General features: G+C 52.4%; 6 protein-coding genes across 6 annotated transcripts; 1 reads left to right on the top strand and 5 right to left on the bottom strand.

Annotated features, from left to right (window-relative positions):
- Positions 1–92: 92 nt before the first annotated feature.
- Positions 93–3,773, top strand: BROUX77_000341 (uncharacterized protein; the record flags this gene model as incomplete). The annotated part of the gene is made up of 1 exon (XM_073748056.1): positions 93–3,773. One exon carries the CDS (start codon positions 93–95, stop codon positions 3,771–3,773), a length of 3,681 nt encoding a protein of 1,226 aa, XP_073608578.1.
- Positions 3,774–3,909: 136 nt separating this feature from the next.
- Positions 3,910–4,305, bottom strand: BROUX77_000340 (uncharacterized protein; the record flags this gene model as incomplete). The annotated part of the gene is made up of 1 exon (XM_073748045.1): positions 3,910–4,305. One exon carries the CDS (start codon positions 4,303–4,305, stop codon positions 3,910–3,912), a length of 396 nt encoding a protein of 131 aa, XP_073608577.1.
- A 144-nt stretch (positions 4,306–4,449) lies between these two features.
- BROUX77_000339 (uncharacterized protein) lies at positions 4,450–5,479 on the bottom strand (the record flags this gene model as incomplete). The annotated part of the gene is made up of 2 exons (XM_073748033.1): positions 4,450–4,983; positions 5,051–5,479. The coding sequence occupies 2 exons, from the start codon at positions 5,477–5,479 to the stop codon at positions 4,450–4,452; spliced, it is 963 nt and encodes a 320-aa protein (XP_073608576.1).
- Positions 5,480–5,901: 422 nt separating this feature from the next.
- Positions 5,902–6,608, bottom strand: BROUX77_000338 (uncharacterized protein; the record flags this gene model as incomplete). The annotated part of the gene is made up of 3 exons (XM_073748022.1): positions 5,902–6,279; positions 6,350–6,447; positions 6,509–6,608. The coding sequence occupies 3 exons, from the start codon at positions 6,606–6,608 to the stop codon at positions 5,902–5,904; spliced, it is 576 nt and encodes a 191-aa protein (XP_073608575.1).
- A 1,076-nt stretch (positions 6,609–7,684) lies between these two features.
- On the bottom strand, positions 7,685–10,905 carry BROUX77_000337 (uncharacterized protein; the record flags this gene model as incomplete). Its single annotated transcript, XM_073748011.1, has 2 exons — positions 7,685–9,758; positions 10,238–10,905. 2 exons carry the CDS (start codon positions 10,903–10,905, stop codon positions 7,685–7,687), a joined length of 2,742 nt encoding a protein of 913 aa, XP_073608574.1.
- A 2,445-nt stretch (positions 10,906–13,350) lies between these two features.
- On the bottom strand, positions 13,351–15,915 carry BROUX77_000336 (uncharacterized protein; the record flags this gene model as incomplete). Its single annotated transcript, XM_073748000.1, has 3 exons — positions 13,351–14,697; positions 14,768–15,430; positions 15,505–15,915. The coding sequence occupies 3 exons, from the start codon at positions 15,913–15,915 to the stop codon at positions 13,351–13,353; spliced, it is 2,421 nt and encodes an 806-aa protein (XP_073608573.1).
- Positions 15,916–16,165: the final 250 nt, after the last annotated feature.

Below are 16,165 nucleotides of genomic sequence, written 5' to 3'. Positions count from 1 at the left end.
ATTTCAGCGAATTTTCCTTGTTTCCGACTCCCCCCAATTTCCACGATCGACGCTCAATATCCTCCAAAAAGCCACTAGCCAAATCAGACACAATGGCCAAGTTTGTGCCGCGGCAGCGCAAGCACAAGATGCTCGCCCGCGAACGGGCAGCTGCCAACGCTGTTCACACATACGATCCGAACGCCGACGAGCTGACGCCTCTCGATGCGGCCAAGAGAAAGGAGCTGGCCGAGGCCAGGGCCGCTCTGGCCGAAAAGGGCACCAAAGTCACCAGCAAGAAGGCGAAGCGTCTCGAGAAATACATCGAAAAGAAGCTGCGTAAGGACGAGAGCCGCATGCTGATCCAGAAGCTGGGCCAAAGCAAGATCGACACCAGTCTGTTTGCCAAGACGAGCGCTGTTGGCCAGGCCAAGGAGACCAAGAAACAGACTCTACAAAGAGCGCTCCAGGAAGAGAAAGCTGGCATCCAGACCGGTAACAACAACAGGGCGCTACTGTACCAAGAGCGAGAAGAAGTAGATCAGAGCAAGGCCCCCGAAGTTACGAAGATTTTGCAATCGGACGAGCCGATGAAGTCGCGGAAAAAGAATAAGGGCAAGCGCAAGATCGAAGAGGAGGATGAAGATATGGACGAACCCGAAGTAGAGCCTGCCACCGAGTCTGAAGCGATCTCCGATGCTCCTCAGGAAGAGGCCCCAGCTGAGCCGGTAGCAATTTCTCTTGGATCCGGTCTCAAGCGGCCCCTTGAAACTGACGAAGATGGCCGGCCAGTTCTCAAAAAGAGACAGAAACGTGGTGGCGTTGCAACTAAACACTCCTTGATTTACGCCAACCCTCAGACTGTTGACGAAGGGGAAGACGACTTTGAGGGTTTCGATGATGAAGATGAGAGCGAAGTCTCAGAAGACGAATCAGATAGAGATGAGGACGGATCTGAAGGCGAAGAAGACGAAGATGATGAAGAGGAAGAGGAAGAAGACGGCTCTGAAGACGAATCCGATGAAGGTGACGACTCCGAAATCGACCAAGAAGAAAGCAAACAGCGCTCATCATCATTCCGTGCCTGGGCACTTCAACAACGAAACGAGGCCCTTGGATTCAAGCCCAGCACGGAGGCTTCGTATCTTGAGATCCCCAAAGTCGAAGGGTTCGTTCCTCGTGCGCCCGAAAGCGACCCTCTGCCACGGGAACTGCAACCCACAACAAATCTGGAACGCAAAGTGTACAGCGTAACTGTGAACAGATCCGAACCCATCCAAGAAGCCCGCATGAAACTACCGGTCGTAGCCGAGGAACAACGCATCATGGAAGCCATCCACAACAACGACATTGTAGTTGTTTGTGGTGCCACTGGTTCCGGTAAAACAACACAGATCCCCCAGTTTTTGTACGAGTCTGGATACGGCTCCTCCGAGTCCCCTACACCCGGCATGATTGGTATCACACAACCCCGTCGAGTGGCAGCAGTCAGTATGGCTAAGCGCGTGGGGGAAGAGCTTGCCGACCATGGCGCCCGTGTAGGCTACCAAATCCGATTTGATGGTACGGTTGACAGCAACACTAGCGTCAAGTTCATGACCGACGGTGTGCTGCTGCGTGAAGTGGCTCAGGACATCACACTCGCCAAGTACTCTGCCATTGTTGTCGACGAAGCTCATGAGCGTAGCGTCAATACCGATATTCTAGTAGGCATGCTTAGTCGTGTGGCCAAGTTGCGTCGCGAGCTGGCCGATGAGGACGAGACTGGTGCCACGAAACCTCTCAAATTGATCATCATGTCTGCCACGCTGCGGGTTGATGACCTGACCAAGAACCCGGTGCTGTTCCCCACTCCCCCGCCCGTTCTCGAGGTAGAGGGTCGCCAGCATCCTGTGACACTACATTTTTCCCGCCGCACCCATGCCGATTACGTCGAGGAGGTATTCAAAAAGGTTTCTCGCGCGCACCGCAAGCTGCCGCCCGGTGGCATTCTGGTGTTCTTGACTGGCCAGAACGAGATCGCCCAGTTGAGCAAGAAACTCAAGGCAAAGTTCGGCGGTGGTACCTCTTCCGGAAGTGCGCCCAAGGTCAAGGTGACAGCTTCTGAGGCGCCTCTAGAAGCGGAAGACATTGACCTTGGTGATGCCGACATGTCCGAGATGATCGATGACATGGTGCATGACAGCGATACCGATGGTGAAGACGAGGAGGAGGATGAATTCAATATTGAGGACGATGACGAAGACGCCCCGGCTAAAATGAAGGTTCTGCCTCTATACTCATTGCTACCCACGCGCGAGCAGCTGCGTGTCTTTGAACCCGTCCCCGAAGGCACCCGTCTTGTGATTCTCGCCACCAACGTTGCCGAAACATCCCTCACAATTCCTGGCATCCGTTATGTCTTCGACACTGGCCGTGCTAAAGAGCGCCGCTTTGACCGACTTTCAGGCGTCCAGAGCTTCGATATTGGCTGGATCAGCAAAGCCAGCGCATCGCAGCGCGCCGGTCGTGCAGGTCGTACTGGCCCAGGCCATTGCTACCGCCTGTACTCATCAGCCGTGTTTGAGCGCGACTTTGAGGACTTTTCGCAGCCTGAGATTCTGCGCATGCCTATCGAAGGAGTTGTGCTACAGCTCAAGGCCATGAAGCTCCATAACGTCGTCAACTTTCCATTCCCCACATCACCTAGTCGCCCTATGTTGGCGCAGGCTGAGCGTCTGCTAGAGTATCTCGGTGCGCTCACATCCGAAGGCAATAAGATTACTCCGCTAGGTACCACTATGTCCATGTTCCCGCTATCACCCCGATTCGCCCGCATTCTTCTGGTTGGCCATCTGCACGACTGCATGCCGTACACCATCAGTATGATTGCCGCATTGTCCGTCGGAGACGTCTTCATCCCTGAAAGCCATGTGGTCCCGCCCGAGCCGACGCCCAACGCCGATGGCGTCGTATTCAACGATGGCCGCGACGACGAGCGCACAGCCCAGCGCAAAAAGTTCAATGCCGTGCACCACCGCTTCTGCCACCTCGACGAGCGTTCCGACGCTATCAAGCTGCTCCAGGTTCTCGGCGAGTTCGCCCACGTGCCGACCGATACCTGGGCGCGCGACCACTTTGTCCGCTACAAGGCGCTTACTGAAGCCGCCCAACTGCGCAAGCAGATTGCCGCGCTGCTGCAAAAGTACATTCCGGCTTTTGCCAACCTACGCGTCGCTGACAAGCTGCCGCCGCCCAGCGAGAAGCAGGTTGCCGCGCTCAAGCAGATGGTCGCCGTCGGCTTCATCGACCAGGTTGCCGTGCGCGCCGACCTGTCCCCGACGCCGCCCGAGCTGCGGCGCAAGCCGCGTCGCGCCATCGACGTACCCTATGTGCCGCTCGTGCCGCTAAGCGACGGCATGGGCGCCAGCGACGACCCGCTGGCCGGCATGGTCTACCTCCACCCGTCGTCTCCCATGGCGCATCTAGCTGTCGCTGAATGCCCAGAGTACGTGGTCTACGGCCACCTGCAGCGCGCGGCGGCCGGCACCATCGGCGGCGATCGCACGCCCAAGACACGCATGCATGCGCTGACCGACATCACTGGCGCACAGCTAGTCACGATAGCAAAGACGACGCCGCTGCTCAGTTGGGGCAAGCCTGTCAAGGAAGTGGGCACAGCAACGGCGACCGAGCGCGAGGTCTGGTGTGTGCCGTATCTGCGTGCCGAAGGCACCGGAGGCCAGGGCTGGCCGCTGCCGATCCGCAAGGTCAAGCAAAAGAAGGTAGCAGGCAGGGGATGGGTTGTGCTCTAGGGAGATGAAAGAGAGGGAAAAAAAGGGTAAAATATTGTGTTCATGTTCTACGGCGTATACTACACTGGTTCTAGCTAGTCTTCTTTCTTTGTCTTTTCAAGCTTATAATCAAATGGTTGCTTTTTCTTCATTAACATTACTTTTTGGCTACCTGTAGCTGTGCATTCTGTTTCTTGGCTCTAGTTCGTTTCGGGGTCTTTTTTGACGCAGTCGGAACATTTGCGCCTTCGGAACCCTCCCCGGCACCCAGCAAGATGTTGTCGGAGCAAGTCTGCTTGGACTTTGGCGTGGCCTGCTTGGACGACGAAGCCTTGGGGGGTTTCGCCCTGCGCTGTATCTTGAGCTTGATCGCTGTTTTTGGTTTTGCCTTGACGGGCGTGTTGGCCTTGGTGGGAGTTGTAGTTGTTGTTATCATGGCAGGCGAGCTGGACTGAACAGCCTCAGAAACGGGAATGGTTGGTGTATCAGTCTGGGTTGGCGGCGAAATCTCAACGCCTGCATCTGGCGCAGCATGTGCTTCTAGCCGTAGCATATTTGCCTCAGGGGCTAGAACTGATTGCAAGCCTGCCTCCGCCTGTAGCTCCAAGTCTCCCTCCACAACACCAACAACGCTGTCTGTTCCCATGTCCTCTGTCTTTTCTCTGCCATTGATGCTAGTCGCCGCCGACTTCGCTCTCTAGGCAGCAGCCGGTGTCGTAGCAATACTTTTGCTTTTCCTGCGCCGGGGCTTCTGTGAGCTTTTGCGGTCCTTTGTACCAGAAGCGTCCTTTTTGTCGTCCTTTTTAGACATGACCTCTGTTTTCAACGATGCCACTGTAGACAAAGGCGCGGCAACATTTGCAGAAGTAGCTGCGGCTGCGGCTGCGGCTGCGGCTGCTGCTGAACGACCAGTGGACGAAAGGTGGAACTTTCCAGGCTCGCCAGTGATGGGGTTCTCGTCAATATAATCGCCGCCATAGCGCATGTGGACACGAATAGACTCGTCAGCCAGGCGCTGGAGCATTTTTTCCTCGTTCGCATCGGGGTTTGAGACTACATTGTGTTGCGACTGAGAAGCCTGCGAGCTTCCCTGGGTGGCTGTGGCGACAAGCATATCGGCAGTATCTTTCTTGGACGGCGGCGCAACATATGTGTGGCCTTGAGAAGGCGCCCAGGTGCGAATGGATTCACACTTGGTGATGATGTCGCGCATGGAAGAAGTGATGGTGGCCTGGTAATTTGCAGGAAGCATCAGTCAGTAGATTCCATGAAGGTCCTGATAGCCGGCGTCTACTTACTACGCGAGCGTTGATGATATCCGCAAGCATCGGGGCCTGGTAGATGTTCTCGCCAACCACAAAGTACGTCGCCAGCACATTCACCTCGTCCTCCTCGCCAGCCTGCTTCTTGCGCATCTGCTTATTGATAACCCAGACGCCCGTGCCCATTCCGGGGCCCATCTCGGCAGGCTCCTCGACTACCATGTACTCGAGGCCAGCCATAGTGCGCAGGTGGCCCTCGAAGGCCTCACGGGTCTGGATCAGCGGAAACATGTTCTGGTTGTGCATGGCCTGCGAGAAAAGCACGGCATTGTTGGATGTGGCGTTGAAGAAGGGCGAGTTGGCAAAGTAGTAAAGGATGGTGTTGCTATGGATGCCATTAAGCTCGGCGACAGCCATCGGACTGCGCCATTGGATTTCGTCGAGCTTTGGTTCCTGTGCGGGCATTTTGCTGAGGGTATTTTGGGAGTGTTGCTGATGCCAGTGACGTAACGGCAACGATGGAGGTGGTTGTGCTAGCGACGGAGACTTTCGTGAGCGTGAGATGATATAATCTGAAAAGAAAAGTGTAGCGCTGTGACGTCGGCTTCTGGTTTGAAACTGATATACGGAGCTTAGGGTTAGCGGGCCGCCACAGCTGTCGGACAGGTGGCAGGTCGACGGGTGTCAGTTAAGCTTATAAAACAGTGGAGACGAAGAGTTGTTCGGTGTGGACAATCTAAGATGACAGCTGGCAGAACTTCACATTAATGATAGCCGCGCTATTGAAACGTATTTTTGGAAAGATCATTACTATCTACAGATATGCTCCACCAGCTGGTAGCAGCTGGCACTACTTCGCCGACCTTGGTTCTCCTCTAAACCAATATCTACTCATCGCCAAACTTCTCGCTGCCACTCGCAAACACCTGGTCAAAGTTGTACTCGCCCCACCGGATATCTGGCGACAGACCGGCAAACTTCCACACGCCGTCAATCTTCTTGTACCAATGCTTGTTGGCCGAATGGGCGTGGCCCTTGATCTTGACCTCTGTCAGGCTGGCATCGGTGTAGCGCTGGTGCGGCACGCGCAACTGGTGCCAGCCAATCACTTCTGTGTCAGACACACGCTCCCACCGCGTCGCGCCGACAAAGTGCTGGGTGCGCAGGAGCGGGTCGCCGAGCACTTTTGTGTCCGAGATCATGGCGATGAACTCCTCGGCCGGCATGGCTTCCCAGAGCTTGTTGAGGAAGGACCGGTAGTCGACCTATGTTCGGGCGCGTTAGCATGAGGGGAGGACTACATGTATGCCAAAGGGGTACTACGCAAGAACGTACTCTTAGTGTCGGCGCAATGACCCTCCGCAGACGGTCCCAGTCCTTGCTGTCGTAACTGTCGGCCCATTCGTATAGAGCCGTGTTGAGGCCGCAGTAGTCTATAGCTCGTGTTAGGACAATGCTAATTAGATGTGCAGTAGAGATGAGAGCGTGGTGCACCTTCAAAGCTCACAGCTTTGGGGCTCGTCACCATGGGGGCGGAGCTTGTGGTCATCGCAGAAGTTGCGGTTTCAGTCATAGTGTTACTTTGGGCAACCATGGCTATGATATAACTATGTGATAGTAGGATGTTAATGTGGAATATGGAATAAGAAAGAACCAAGCTAGCAGGTATAGGAAGAGGAATGATGGACGATGAAACTGTAACTTGCCACAAGCAGTCTTGAGTCGGGCTAGTCAACTACTTATACATGAATGCCCTCCTCGCGGCCCCAAACTCTCCCTTCTCTGGACGTCAACTTCCCCCCGAACAAGTGCACATCTGCTAGCACAAAGCCACCTTTGCTGTCCCAACCCCGCAGTGTTCTTTACGGTCCGACAATACAAAGTCACCCATGTATATACGACTGCAGTTTCTGATTCAACATGTCTCACTCTCAGTTCGGTATAAGAATGCCTGATAACCCCCGCCCCGCAGCTTACCCAGCTCAAGTCCGGCCGCGGTGGCCTGCAGTAGGACAGACAGCCAGAGTTATGACTTACATCCTTGCTGTGACTGCATGTAGAATGTGCTCTCGCTGTTCCTTTTTAAAACTCCGTCTCCCTTGGTCCTCCCAGGCGTCTCTAGAAGATGCCAAGCTCTCCCCAACTCAACCACATGCATGATACGAGCATGCATACAAGCTGTATATAGCAGCCCCTCCCTTGATACTGTGTTCGACTCCCCAAAGATTTGCCCTTACATGACCGTAGCTAGAAGTGGCTGGCAGCTTTGTTTTACACGGCCTTCGTCCTAGTCCCCCAAATCCTTAGCAAAAATGCTATTCGGATAGTCTATGGGGAAGTCCGATTCTAGGTAGTACGTCGCCATCGATCCCGTTCCGCCTGTCTTTGTAATCCAATCACTCATTCCCCTTCCCAATACTTGGCATTTTGCATAAAAAGAGAGAACAAAGATTCCTGCTATGAGTTATCCAGTTCGGCCTCTCGTGGATCAGATGACGTCACTCCCAGAAAGAAAAAGAATGTATGTACGGTACAATGACACCAAAGATGCAACGGTAATGTAGTTAGTTACACATGGTTAGTTATGTACTCATTAGTTACAATACAATTATATTCAGTTCCATGACCCATTGTCGCTTCTTGGAGTATACAAATATATACTTTGCTCTTCTACTCCAGCGCTCTCTTAACCCACAGCGTCGAGTTTCCTTCAAAGTTTGCATCACGATCCTGCCGCTTGCGCGCACGATGCAACTTGATACCCACCTCGTACTCCTCGCGGCGTACCTCGGCAAGCTCGTTTTCCAGAGCTTGGACCTTGTTCTTCTCCAGCTCCCGCTTCTTCAGTACCTCGGGCCGTGCCATCAGGTTGTCGCGAGGCATCATCTCCGTCATCTTGGCAATCGAGCGGTTGATGTTGATGCGGCGATTGGCGAGCGCCTCTAGCAGAGCGTTGAGATGCGCCACACGGTCGCCCGCAGAAGTCTCTGGTGGCGCCGGCGGAAGGGCCTTGCCACCAGGTCCACTGGTATGGATTGATATGGTGTCATTGTTGAAGAGCTGTCCCATAGCCATTGATCTGGGGATCGGCTTGTTGACAGACGTGAAAACAGATTGATTATGGCTTAGGTTGAGTGGAGAAATAACGGGCGACAGGGCCGAAGCCTGCTTCACATTATCGCGGGCCGGGGATGGTGTCCAAACAGGCTGGAAGTCAATGTTGAACCCCATGTTTCTCTCTTCCTCAGTGTCCTTGTGGCGGGAGCCGGAAAACTTGCGCTGGGACGAAGACTCTGGGTAGATAGGAGCTGCTTCGGAAAGCTGTTTCAGTGACGCAGGAATCTCCGGAATAGGTTCATCCCTACCCATAGGGCCGAGTTCTGGTGATAGACTGTAAACTGAAGTCGCCACGGTCGTGACACTGAAGCGCGATGTAGGTTGGGCCCAGGCAGGTTGATCGGTCGGGTCGTGGACAGGCTCATGAGTAGGCGCACGTGTAGGTTCACGAGTCTCGGCTTGAGTTGTAGACTGTATGCTGACTGCGCTGGGTGTGGGTTTTCTGCGGATTGACTTATTCGAGATCAGGTCGGTGGAAATGTGTCGCGAGAGATTCCGAGTCTGCATACCCGAGACCGAAGAGGAATGTTGGTGTGTCTGGTTTTGAGCCTTAGTCTCAGTTTGAGTCTGAGACTGCTTCTGTAGCGGATCACGCTCAATAGTTCGAGGAGGCGTAGGATAATCGATAACCTGCGCATCACTTGGACTTTTTGGGGACGAAAGAGGGGTGGTTTGCCCCCTAGGCTTAGAGGGCGCCATCTTGCGAATGATAGGTACAGCACCCCCCGTTTCAGATCTAACAGGGGAAGTCACACCAGACACAGAAACATTACGACGGGCCTTCATCCCGGTGTTGTTATCACGAACCGGATCAAGAATTGAAGTTCTACCACTGCCCCCCTTCCATGCTGGCCTAGGCTGTGGCTCTGTCAACTGAGGCTGCTTCTGCTCATGCTCCTGTTCCTGCCCCCGGACCTGGGGTTGAATTTGCGATGGCTGGGAAACAGAGCGCATGTTGTTAGCCTTGAGGTTGTGCGTGAGGGGGCCTCTGAGCTTGGACATTGCAATTTGGCTGGGGGTGTTGGAATCCGGCTGAGCCTGGCTGGCGCTGGTCTGGGGCTTGGAGTTCGGTGACTTGCTGATGCCTTGAGCATATTCGGCCGGTTTTACTTGTGCAGAACGGCCAGGACCAAGAGTCGGCTCCCCAGTCATGGCATCCCAGCGCATGTCACGACCTTCAGCCATACGGAAAACTTGGCGTCCAACCTCTTTGGATGCGGGTTGGGACATTTGGTCCCTTGAGCTTGCCGCACGCAAAGCACGTGTCTTGCGCTCGCGACGCATTGCTGGAATGTTCCCATGATCTATGGCTGCAGTTCTAGGCTTCTGGCGAGTTGCCATATCATCAGAAGAGTCCAGCGGGGATACATCTCGTGGCGGACGAGAGCCCTTTGTTTTCGGGGCAAGGTCGGGCGAGCTGGGAGGAGAGATCTCGTGGGACAGGGCGACGTTGGCGGGGGTGCGGCTAGACATGGTGTGCATACCCAAACACGGCTTGAAGGGCTGACTAGGCTGGTTAAGGTTGCGAGGTGTACGTCTGGAATCAATAGAAGCTGGCACACCACGTTGGACGGGAAAGAGGCGCAGTGTGTTTTCTCGCGGTAGATTCAAGTCGGATGTGGATTTGCTGTAAAAGAAATGTTAGAAAGAAAGATAACTAGATGAGTTGTTTATGCAAAAGTCAAAACAGATATCGATAGTGCTAGTCACCTGTGACAACAGGGTAATACGACTAGATATGAAAATAATAGGAAGGTGGTGGCCCAAATGATTTAGTCGCGAGACATGGTCAGATTCATAAAGCAACGGACCATGTCTATTGACGTCATTTCCAAGCAGCACTGACATTAAACAATGCGTTGAACAGGACAGCAAGAGCAAGTACCACTAATTGGCCAAAGACCACATTGGGTGGTCAACATATTACAAGTTCAGGTACCGGCGATAATTCTAAAGAACAAACAACCGGGTCATGGCAAACATTGTGCAACGATGATGACGGGAGCCGACATGGTGGTCGCATAACCCCACGCTGGAACACGGCACACATAATCGGCGCCTTGCAGCATTGCATCAAAGCCAAGAAAAAAATAAATAACGACTTACTTGATGCGTACACGCCGATGGTTGTGTCTCGGGTTTTGAATCGGGTTGTTGGGCCGTCGAGCGCTAGGTAGAGTTTGCGAGCGCGGTCGCGGAGTCGACTTCACTGCGGGGAGTGTAGGCTTCTGAGGCTGGGCAGAATTACCGTTCGACTTCTGTAGAGAGGACAAGGAGATAGGATGAGCCGCAAGGCCGTTTACAAATACACTGTCTTTGTCGAAAAGCTTTTGGCGTAGCTGGGGCTCTGGAAACTTGGGAGGAGATTGTCCAACACTGTAGTTGTAGCTATCTTTGTCGTTGTGCTCGTGTATGTAGTTTGGTGAGCGAGCGGGAGTGCGGATAGGCGATGTGATAGCTGAACGTAGTTGAATTGGCGAAGTGAGTGCTGAGCGAGGCGTATTAGAAGGGGCTAGATGTTGGGCTGATAACGAGGTCAAGGAGTGGCTGGGCTTGTATCTAGGATTTCTAGAAGTTTCAACCGAGACTGAAGTGGTGTGTTGGATTTCTAGCTGTGAACCAGATAGCACTAAAATCGAGGCCGAAGTTTGTTCGTAGGGGCTTTGGTTGCGATTTTTGCTACGCAGAGAGCGAAATCTACGAATGTGTGTAGGCGGTGCTGTTACAATAGGACTGTTTCGAAGACTTGAGTTGTTGGAAGTCGAGGTTCTCATTATGAACTTTGCTCTTCAGCCTGATACACGAGTGACTGTAACGTGTGCGCAAGTGCCCCTACTAAACCTGGGCAACCTGAGGCGAAAAGGCGCTTGATTGGTCCCCGTGCGAGATGAGACGCGGCCACCAACTAAACCAATATAGAGATAGAAAGCTAAGATCCTGGCCAAAAATGGGAGTCCAAGCTCCAGGTTTGCTTCAGATCCGACTTGGTTCTGCAAGCCAAGGGGCCAAGACCAGTTTGAATTTTTGACAGCCGACGACTAGAGTAACGTTCGTTCTCGGCAACCCAAGAAAGCCAGGACGACGATGACGCAACGCGACCCGAAGAAAGGACACGGACGGATCAGAAGCGGGGAGGTGCGATTGACTATTGTGAGAACCACGGTCGAAATAGCTAATGTAGTATCGAGTGGCAAAAGCTTGAATGTATGTGTTTTCAAGTGTGCAGCTCTGGACCGGTGGAAAAGAATTGAGGGCTTTCGAGTTGGAACTGGAAGAAGTTGGAACTGGTGATGAGGGTGATGGAGGAGGTTGAAATCGAAGACCAGCCACGACCAAAATATTAGGGGCGTAATAAAATAGAGAGTCGTAAGTATGAACAAAAGAAATCAACGCAAGCGGAATGTGCGCTACACACGAATATTAAAACAGAATAAGAAGATAGAAACAAGAAGTGAACGGAGGTGCAAGATGCCGGATGATGCGCGGATGAAAAGAAAGGACGAGCCGGGCCTGAGTTAAAGATCAAAAATATCGAGAGCGGGAGCAGTGACGCAGCAGAATATATAGCCGTGGAATCAGGGCTTGAATCGAAGCTGGCCAGATCAACTGGGTCAAAGACCAAAAAGAAAGGAAAGAAAGGCGCTGAAGCACGAACTTCAAAAAAGCGGTGATATTTGGTCCGGCCACACACAAAAAAAGAAGGGAAAGAGCGCAAGCGCACAAAAGAACAAAAGCCCTAAGAGGAGCCGTAGGAAAGAACTGATAAGCGAAAAAAGAGGTGCTTGCTAGAAGAGAAAGAGGAAAAGAGAGGAAGAGGAAAGAAAAGAAGGAGGAAGCAGTAGCGATCATAAAGAACGAGAAGCTGCCTCTGATCAACTTGGTAGCTACAAACTTTCGTCCAATTCTCAAGACGGTCCCCGGGGCCCAGTTGCCTAATGGGGAAAGTCAAGACAGGGCCCTCCTTCCCTCTATCCCCGGCACGCCTCCGGACTCGAGGACTCGACCCAAGCGTTCTTTTCCTTTTGGGTTTCTGGGGGGAATAACATCTGGAGAACCCCCTGTTTGCTTGCTTATTTTCTTCAAGTGTCCCCCCTCGTTCCGGCTCGAGGCTAGGGTGATCTTGATGCCCCCAGCATGAGGACAGGACCATACAGTTATCCCATGCCCTTGTTACTTCCTTTGGTGATCGACCATGGGTAGACTCTGGGGTCTGTGCTTGGTGCCAGCTGGCTGGCCCTCCTCTTGTCACGCTCATGAGGACAGCGCTCGCTGTCATGGCTTCAGCTTGCAGTCCGTTCTCTACCGTGCCGTATGTACAAAAGCAAGAAATAGAGACTACATTTCACATCCACCTTGGCGTACAGTCCCCGCCTCGCCGGATTGCGGCATCGCTGTGTCAAGACTAACAAGAGGTAGAGGATCTCTATTTCTCGCAGGGCAGGCCTTCCTCTGTTTCCCCCGCCTAGCCCCCAGCACCATCCATTCTACCATCCCCCCTCTCGCTCGATTGCTGTTGTCTTGTCTTTCTTCCTTGTCATTTCCGTGCAGGTCTTGGCATCTCGCTGTAATGTGCTTGGCAAGCCGGTGTATTTAGTCGTCCGTCTCGTCGTGCGTTAAGCTTCAGACCGTGCCACACTATCAACGTTCGTCTAGCCGCTGACCAACCCATTAACAACCTGCTACTAGCCGAATATTAACGTGCCTTCTCAATCTTCTGTGCGGATTCATCCCATCCCATTTCATCTCAATCTCATATTCCCCTGGTGCTAGTCAACTTCAGGCCATTGTCCTTCTCGTTCCCGTTTCACCTTGGTTTAGGATCCTTTTCCTTTGGCCTGGCTTTGTTTGCGCCTCTCCCGCAGGTGAGAACTAGGGCTAAATAGCGAGAGCCTTTTGCCAACTGTCTCACCTGCTCATCATACCTCTATTTTGCGCACAAGACACCTGCCTGCCTGCTGCTTTGTGGATGAAAATAGAACATTTGGAAACATTCCAATTATGAGACATCATAAAATATGCAGAGCTAGTCAACTCAATAAACAAAAGGTAGTCAACTACGTAGTTACATGTATAAATGCCACGCCAATGTGAACGTCTCCCAAACGCCGATGCTTAGAAATTCAGGTCAAATCAGAAAAGAACGCGGGCAAAATGAGAAGAAGAGAAAAGACAAGAGATAGATGGCTTAATGGTATCCTCCGTTTGAAGCTCCGTCTCCGTTACCGCAAAACTGGTCGCGGCAGCCGAGCTGGAATGGAATCATCCGAATCTGAGTCGTCGGACGATGAAATATACATTGTTGTTTGTAGCTCTCTTACTACGGACGGGACCACACGTGTATTCCATCTGTCTGTTGTCGAGGCGCCTGGAGCTGCTGCTGCAGGCCCAGTACTTCTATTAGCCGTAACGTGATCCCGCCCAGGTGTGCGTGAGACCTTCCTCAGCCTTTCTTCCCTTGCATTATCATTCATCTCGACAGACAGTGTACCTGGTCTTTTAACCTGGTCACGGGGCAAGGGAGTACTTGTCTTTGTCGGGCCTATGTTGCCAACAGCTGGAGAGCGAGCCGCCACACCAGATTCTGGGGTAGTTTTGCGACTCTCAACTCGGGATGTACCGGAAGAACCGACTGTATCCTCGGTGATAGTACTTGTCCACACCCGCTTCTTGTGTGAACTGGCGACTTCTCTAGATTGGGCTTCCGGCGTGTTCTTTTTTGGAGTAGTAGTTACATCGGGGCTTAGGATTGCCCCAATGAGAGACAGCTTTTTCTCTTTAGGAGTTTCCACGCTGTATTTCTTGCGGACTAAGCTGATGTCATCGACCATGCTGTTGCACAAACTGTTTGCCTTGCTCTTATCATCTGCTGCCATAGCTTGGTCTATCTTCGACCCATAATTCACATGAATCTTTTGCGTCTCCAACTCCATACGGTCAACTTGCTCCTGGGTTAGATGTGCAAGAGGATTTGCATTGGCCTTGGTCGAGGCCTGTGGGGTTGATTGAGACACAGCTCCTGATGCCTTGGGGGTATTCAATGCGGGTATTTGAGGAGTACTTCGCGTGGATGCCTCTGGGCTTGTCAAATCAACAGACGCAGTAACCTTTCTCTGAATTGTGGTGGGCGTAGAAGTAGAAGTGGGTGCAGAAGCAGGCGCAGAGGCAGAAGCGGAAGCGGAAGCGGAAGCAGGGGCAGTGACAGAAGCAGAAGCAGGAACAGGAACAGAAACAGAAATAGGGACAGAAGTAGGGCCGCGAGGCAGACTAGCTTGGCCATAACTGGAATTCCGGGGTGTGGCACCATTGGATGGTGCAGTGTTGTGGTTGGACGAATTGTGAGATTTTGGAACTTCTTTGCGAATGACACATGGTGTGCACATTCGATTGGGAAACTTGATCCCGTTAGGGTAAGCTGTGCTCTGCCCTAGAAGGGAATTGTCACCACACACCTTGTTTTCGGCATGTAGTTGAAGTAGGTGAGCAGTTAGAAATGTTATGCCACAGAACCGGCATCCAAATGCATACGCCGGATCCCGTTCTTTGAGGCAGGCCTGCTCTGAAACATGCTGTCAAATTCATGTCAGCAAATTTGACCAACGTACGCTTCTCGCACAGTTGTCGCGGGAATCAACTTACTATATATCTCGCTTTTTGAGATGGGAATATCATTTTGCAGTATTGACAGCTTATGTCTGGGTTGAAGCCCTCTGTCTCTGATTTTCCTTGGGCGAAGCGTATTTGGTATAAAGAAGAGTCTGCAGATGTTGGGGGAGGTGGAGCCAAACGCGAAGGCTCGGCCAGTGCAGCTCTCTTGGCTGTAGCTGTAGATGTATCTGTCACTGAATCAGACCCCGCGGTTGGTATGAGGCCTAGAGCATTCGATAGTTGGTCCATTATCTTTTCGCCTGTTTCTCTGCCCGTTGTCATAGTGGTAGGATTTGGTGCCTTATGAGAGACAACATTCGTGGCGACAATCTCAACATCCAAGTCCATCATGAAGGTTCTATCTTCCTCTTCGGTGTTGTCGTCTAGAATATCATCAGCTGTGTAGCCTAATCTTTCGGCGCGAGCCAACATGTTGAGCAAGTCCCTGGACTCTATAGTCTTGAGACGCTCAGCCATAGCCTTGTCAAGGAAGGTAGGCGAGGCTTTCCTAAGGATTTGATCCGCAACTCCGTCAATAATTTCAGCGTCCAAGTGTTGGGCGATTTCATTGATGCAGATTTTGACCATTTTTTGGCCGAACCCGAGAACAGATGGCCGTGCATAATCTTGAACTGCGCTTAGAGAAATATTGAACTAATAATTGCGAATGTTAGTTGAATAGGTTCAGCCGCAATGTAAAAGTCACGGGATAGGGAACTCTAGCTCACAAGGAAGGCTTGGTGGTATAAAGATCCTGATAAGCACTTGGTCCAGTGCTCGCGGATAACACGTCGCACTACATCGGGGGGAGAACTTGTTATGGCTTTATCGAGCTTACAAGCGTTCCCAACGAAAGACTCCTCGAGATTGCGGTCTAAGCTATTAGGCGACATGAAGCCAGATTCCGGTCGGTATAATTTAGCAGCACGTGTCATGGTCATGTACTGTGCTTGCTGAGCGGACACTGGTCCGGGTTGCCGGCTACTATTAGGAACAAAGGTGGGTTGTTGGGTAGCCGGCTGAGTGGCTATATTCGTGGTAGCATGCGGCTGTTGACTCTGGCGCATGAATTGCTGTTGTTGTGGATGTTGTTGCGGATGTTGCTGCTGATGTTGCTGTGGATATTGTTGGGTCGTCATCTGAATACTTTGAGAGGTCCTAAGCTGGTTATTTCTATGAGCAGACATTGCAGGCATATTTGCCCCTGGGTGTGAGCCGATTTGCATCTGCTTTCCAGCAGGCCCAGTTGAGCCCGAAAACGGCTGATGTAATTGGGGATGATGTTGCTGATTTCGGGCGTTGGCCGGAAGATCCTGTGCCGTGATGGTAGGGCCCGAGGGGATTCCCATGGTGTTCTTGCCCGTCCCAGAATCTGCTCTGCGCGACGAA

This window comes from Berkeleyomyces rouxiae (genome assembly GCF_048999995.1).
Source record: "Berkeleyomyces rouxiae strain 22BRR77 chromosome Unknown BrBRR77_ptg000001l, whole genome shotgun sequence".
Classification (NCBI taxonomy): Eukaryota; Fungi; Ascomycota; class Sordariomycetes; order Microascales; family Ceratocystidaceae; genus Berkeleyomyces; species Berkeleyomyces rouxiae.
The sequence above is the reverse complement of the archived record's forward strand: the minus strand, read 5'-3'. Positions and strand labels throughout refer to the sequence as shown.